This window comes from Cynara cardunculus (assembly GCF_001531365.2).
Source record: "Cynara cardunculus var. scolymus isolate 2C chromosome LG 12, CcrdV1, whole genome shotgun sequence".
NCBI classification, from domain to species: Eukaryota; Viridiplantae; Streptophyta; class Magnoliopsida; order Asterales; family Asteraceae; genus Cynara; species Cynara cardunculus.
The window spans coordinates 4,155,007-4,161,047 of NC_037539.1; the positions used below are offsets into that span (position 1 = coordinate 4,155,007).

General features: G+C 34.2%; 1 protein-coding gene and 1 non-coding gene across 2 annotated transcripts; both read right to left on the reverse strand.

The window, feature by feature from the left end:
- Nucleotides 1-4,702: 4,702 nt before the first annotated feature.
- LOC112524011 lies at nt 4,703-4,857 on the reverse strand. Its single transcript, XR_003070338.1, has one exon. It is a non-coding gene; the product is annotated as a U1 spliceosomal RNA (small nuclear RNA).
- Nucleotides 4,858-5,421: 564 nt separating this feature from the next.
- On the reverse strand, nt 5,422-5,919 carry LOC112523459. Its single transcript, XM_025133076.1, has one exon. It carries the CDS (start codon nt 5,819-5,821, stop codon nt 5,612-5,614), a length of 210 nt encoding a protein of 69 aa, XP_024988844.1. The 5' UTR covers nt 5,822-5,919; the 3' UTR covers nt 5,422-5,611.
- Between the last annotated feature and the right edge of the window lie 122 nt (nt 5,920-6,041).

The following is a 6,041-nucleotide window of genomic DNA, read 5'->3' on the forward strand; positions in this document are numbered from 1 at the left end:
TTTAAATTTTATTCATATTTATTTATAATTAATAGTAATAAATAATAATTAATATTAATAAATGTTATAATTGAAAAAAAAATACAATAAGCTACCAACTTCAAGTTTCAAATATGAAAACGTGCATTTTTGTTTAATAATGTTTTAAGGCTTTAAATTGCAAGAAGTAAAACTTACAAACATTCAAATGTTGAAACAAAATAGTTAAAGTTACAATGTTTAATATTTAATGTATAAAAAAAATACAAAAAACTAATAAATAATTAAAATAAGTCGGTACCATGGTACTACCATGACATACGACTATCAACTTGATACCACTTAAGTTGGTATCAACATAAAGGATACAATTGGTATACATGTTAACGGGTGCAATGGAAAACGTGTCACGGTTGCATAAATTTAACTGAAGATCAAATCTAGACAAGGAAGACATTGTTTTCCACCAAAATTTTGTTATCAATAAGTTCCATTGATCAAAATCAGATATATTGAAGGGGTGGGTGGCTTTGTCCAAATACAATACGGGACCCGGTTTCGATCCTGGACCCTCCATTAGGGTCAACTGTTGAGTGAACCAAAAAATGTCCCATCATATTAATGTCCTAGGAGGCAGGTTCCGTATAGGACTGGTTAAGATTGTCTATAATCAACTTTTTGTCCAAATTATAGAACGAAAGAGAATCCTTGAATTCTTTGAAGAAAAAAAATTCGTAAATGTATTTCAATTTCAAGTGTGTTGTAAAACGATTTTTTTAATAAGGGGTCGTTTACCAAACACTTACCCGGTAAACGCTTATCGACAAAATTCAACACTACCACTTACTTACGGGGTAAGACTTTAGTTCACCAAAACGGCATCGTATGCAACACGTATGCAACAATTTACTCAGTAAGCGCTTACCATGGAAGAGTCGTCGCTCTCATTTAACCGGGTAAGACGCTCGGTTCTTGTCTCCCTCTTACCGGGTAAGGTTCTTGGTCCCTACAATGTTCATCCACTAAGGCAATGTGACTTGGTAAGCATTTACCCAGTAAGCGTTTGGTAAACGGCCCCTAAGTATTCAAAGATTATTTTTAAACGAAAAAAATTGCTTTTTTTAGACGTTTGCTAACATTCAAAATGTCGATCTTACAGACGTTCGAAAATTACTTTATCACAACCAGATACTTTATTTGTTCCAAAATAGTTTTTACATTTCTATTTTAGTTTATTTCAAAAGTATGTTTATTTTTTTTATTATACCCTTAATTATAAGATGACAAAATTCATATATTTATTATTAAGAGTAAAATTATCATTTACTTAATATAAAAGTATAATAATTACATTTTTTTTAAACTCCGTGTCATTATACACCGGAGTCCCTGGCAGAGGCATAACACTAATGGGCTGAATCAGCAATAGTGGAGGAGCCGAAAAGAATTTTATACTTAAAACCTTAATGGACTGGAGATGTTTTACTGTATTTAAAAAAAACAGGGGCCAAGGCCCCTATGGCCATCCGCCCCTGGTCCCTGGGACGAATGACGTGAGGGAGAAACCAAATCGTAGCAGCTTATTTCTCATATTTGGTGACGACGATAATATTCTTTGATAGGCTTTCCTTTCCGCTTTACTATGATTCACCCATAACCATCAATCTTTCTAGACGCATGTTTGAATTGTGTTTTTAATCACAACGACAATAACATCACCAATATAAGCATACCGATGATTGCTAGCTCTCATGATAGGGATAGTTCTGACTTCGAGAATAGTATCCACACCGACCAAGCCAAGACTCTTTCACATCACACTATTAATTCCAAAGAGGATCTAAAGTATCCTTTTTTTTAAATTAATCTGGATACTCAACTTGCTATGCAAGCCGACTAATCCCAGGGTGACACTCGTTTTGCGGGTAGCCCGGATTCACCGCACGACTACTCCATGACCATAAGAAGATTTTTATTTCTCTTTAGATTCGAACCTCCATGACCATAAGAAGATTTTTATTTCTCTTTGGATTCAAACCTAGGACCTCCAGACATTTTGACCTTTGGAGTCCAAGCTCAAACTAATCTTGCACCACCCTTGTGGTTAAAGTATCCTTCTTGTTGGGTAGAAATCCTTTTTTGTGGGTTAGCATGGACAGGGACAGACTTATATCAATTTCTTGTTCTCTTAGGGGCCGTTTACAAAATATTTACTCAGTAAGTGCTTACATGTAGAATTAATAATACTATTTACTTATCGGGTAAGATTTTAGTCCACCAAAACGACATCGCATGTAACAATTTACCCGGTGAGTGCTTACTGTGGTAAAAGTCGTTGCCCTCACTTACCGGGTAAGACTCTTGGTCATTGTCTCACTCTTACCGGGTCAGATTTTTGGTCATTACTATATTCATCCGGTAAGGTAATGTGATTTGGTAAGCGCTTACCCGGATAAACGTTTGGTGAACGACCCGCTAGTTAAATGATAAATCAATTCACCTAATGTTAAACTTTACATATGCTCAAACCAATTTATGTAGAACAAAATTATATAAAATAGTAGTATAATTTGCTTTATTCCAGGCCAACCGAAATCGAAACTTACCTTATTCAATTAACCGAACCATTTTAACTCCCGAACGGAACAACTCGAAACCACATATTCAGTTTCCAATTTTTTAATATCCATTCATCTAAGTTTCTGGATCCATTACTGATGTGAATATTTATTTTAAAATAAAATAATATTATTTAACAGTTAAATATATAAAAAAAGGTTACAAAAGTGCAAAAATGCTTTATTTACCACTTTTTCTATTTTCAATTTTTTTTATTAACTTAGATATTCAACCTGCTATGCGAGCCGACTTATCCCAGGACGACTAACTGCTTTGCAGATAGCCCGGAATCACCATATTTGAACCTCCGTGACCACAAAAAGATTTTTATTCCTTCTAAGATTTGAATCTAGAACCTCCTGATACTTTTGACATTTGAAATCAATTTCAAATCATTTCCGAATTTTGTTATCAGTCAAGTCTCAACAACCAAATGCTATCTTTAAGAAGACAGCGTTTGACATTTAATGCATTAAATCAAAGAGACAAAGTTGTTGGCACTTGTTATGTCTAAATAATAATAATAACAAAAAATTAAAAATGATTATTTTAATTTTATAAAATATCTTTTTTGAAAAATAATTTATTAAAATATTATTTAATCAAAATACTGGTTTCCAATCTTCCTAAAAGTGAAGAGGATGCATGAGTTTTATCAGCTCCATAAATTGGGGACCTGTCAATTATGGACCTATGACTATTTTCGTAATTTTGGGAGAGCAGTGGCTAAGAGATGAAACCCACCTGTCAAAACGGCTATTTTAATTAATTTCTCATATTAGTTCATAGAATAACGTCAGGGTTCGTTTGTTATCTTTGAAACTCAACGAGACTTTCAATTGCTTGTTTAATAAAACGTTTTCTGCACACTTGCAACGTAAATTCATGGAAACAAAATTTTGAGTCGTGCACATACATATCCTCTCTCTAATGTTGATTTGACCCATGATTGACTACTGATGTTTATACGAGTAGAAGAAAACAGAGAAAATATAAATAAAATTTTGATGATAGTTCGAAAAAAGAAAATCTTGAGGCGAAAATAAATTTTACTTAGGGATTTGTTACTAAATTTTACGGGTAAGAACTAAAAAATCTTATCCGGTAAGAGTGATAACACTAGTCTTACCCCGCAAGTAAGGGCAATAAGCGGTTAGCACTTACTGCTACGGCTGGTTAATCAGATCGGACCTCTCGTTCTTGTTTGTTGAATGTATTCGCTGCCAACTTTTTCTACGTTTGTACAATTATGGGTGGTTTACATTTGATCACTCATATATATATATACACACACACACGCACACGCACACGCATAGGGTTGGGTTCCTCTAAGAAAGAGTTTTAATGTGAGAAGTGTAAGAAGGGATCTCCGCCCTTGGATGCACATTAGTATGAGATGCAACGAGATGAGAAGCACCAGATCAATTCCCCTGAGAAACACAATTCATAGGTGTGCAAGAGATTAAAAATAATCAAGGGTCGGAATCCCCTTTTACACTTCTCTCCTTCTTACACGATTCTTCGCTACATACATATATGTCTTTTATATAATATTCAATTAGCTAATGATATTAAAAAAAATTACATTCATATTAAAAAAAAAAGATCATATAGATTATTATTTATAAAATTAGTATTAGATTAAATATTTAAAACAAAACTTAAATGGGTAATTTTACAACTTTGTTTTAATTGTGAGTCTATGACGTGTATGAATCCATGAAACTTTAAGTGATGCGATTAGATAAATCTACAAAACTGTAAGAACATAAAAGCAAAAAAAATTTGAAAAAAAAATCATGCCCTGTAAAAAAACGCACTCCAGGATGCGCATGGCACGACTCAAGACACCGTGGCGTGAGCCACCCCTTACAGAAACGCTATAGGCAGTACCATAACGTCGGAGACGCGTCTTACATCATATCACGATGACGTGCCTTTTTGAACACTGGATATATGCAACCCCATTAGATTACTTCTTAAAAGAGTTATTGAAAAAAGAAAAAAGCTTCCTTACATATAATAAGGATAAATGGTCAAACTCTAACCCACACGGGACTCCAACATGCCCCACCTAACAGAGGCTAGACCGGCACATATAAAAATAGACTTGTTTCATAAAAAATGTCTGATGATTTATGACGTAAACTCGACCACTTGGGTCGACCTTAGGCAAACACCCCTCCACAGTGCAATGGAGGTCACCAACCTAGACCATGAGAGTTGTTGATCACTCATTGACCTCGTCCAAGTAAGTTTGACGGATTATCAAGATGGCAGTATTTAATGATCTAAAAGGAATGTTGAAAAATTACTGAATTATAACACAAAGAACACATTCAGAAGAAAAAGTGAAAAAAGAACACTAGAAACTTATAAAAGAGTTATCTGAAACTGAAAAGCTAGTTAAGAGCATTTCAAACAAATTCTTCATGATTTCTTTAAATTAGAGAATCAATACGATAAAATTACATTCAACTTTAAAAGATTCTCTATTTTATATATTTTAATATTAATTATATTATTAAAAATATTTAATATATTTAATATACCAATAAAATTTCAATTAAATCTTATATAAAATAATTTCCTTTTATTTTATAAATTTTAAATAAACTTTTAAACTGTTGGGGAAAAAAATCTTTACTTTTTTCTATTTAGAGAATCTGTTGGAGAAAAAGATTTTTAAAAATCTTAAATCTGTACCAAACAAAGTTTTTTTTTTCCAATTTTAAAAAATACGCTAATTTACGGTTGTGAAACATGGCTTTTAGTTTTTTCTGTAATGAACGTGATTGCACTAACCTCGTATGATTTCTAGGATCGCGAAAAAGAACCCACTTTCAGAACGTTGGTATCGACGACATCAAGTCATAAAACGTATCAATATTTTTCACACTTACATCTACAAATAAAAAACGTTCCTCAAATGTCTACGTACCAACACTACCTTTTCAAATTATACATCTTAGAATCAACTCAGCTCGTTTTGAAGCCTCGAACCACAACGACACTAATAACAATCGTACAAGACCAACCGTCGCGAACACGAAGTGCAGAAATACTTGCGTTTGTTGACGTACGAAATCGGCAGGCAGCAAAACCTCCACTTGGTCTCCATATCCACGGCTTCCACTCGGCCTTCGCAGTGAGGACACGCCCCGCTTGCCGCTTGTCTCCCGAGCTCTCTCGCCTTATCTTGACAAACGCAAGCCAATCGCATATCCTCAGACAGTTTTTTCCTTTAAAAACGATGAAAAAATAGAATCATAGACCCATGTATTTGCAGGAACTCTTGATTTTGTGTGTGGTGGTTGATGACTTGATGTTAAGACTTGATATGCATAAAAAAGGTGAGACAAATGGTGTATTTATTTGGGGTAGGTTGGAGGGTGAGGGTGAGGGTGGGGGCCGTCTGGAGGTGGGGGGCTAGGGTTTGGGTT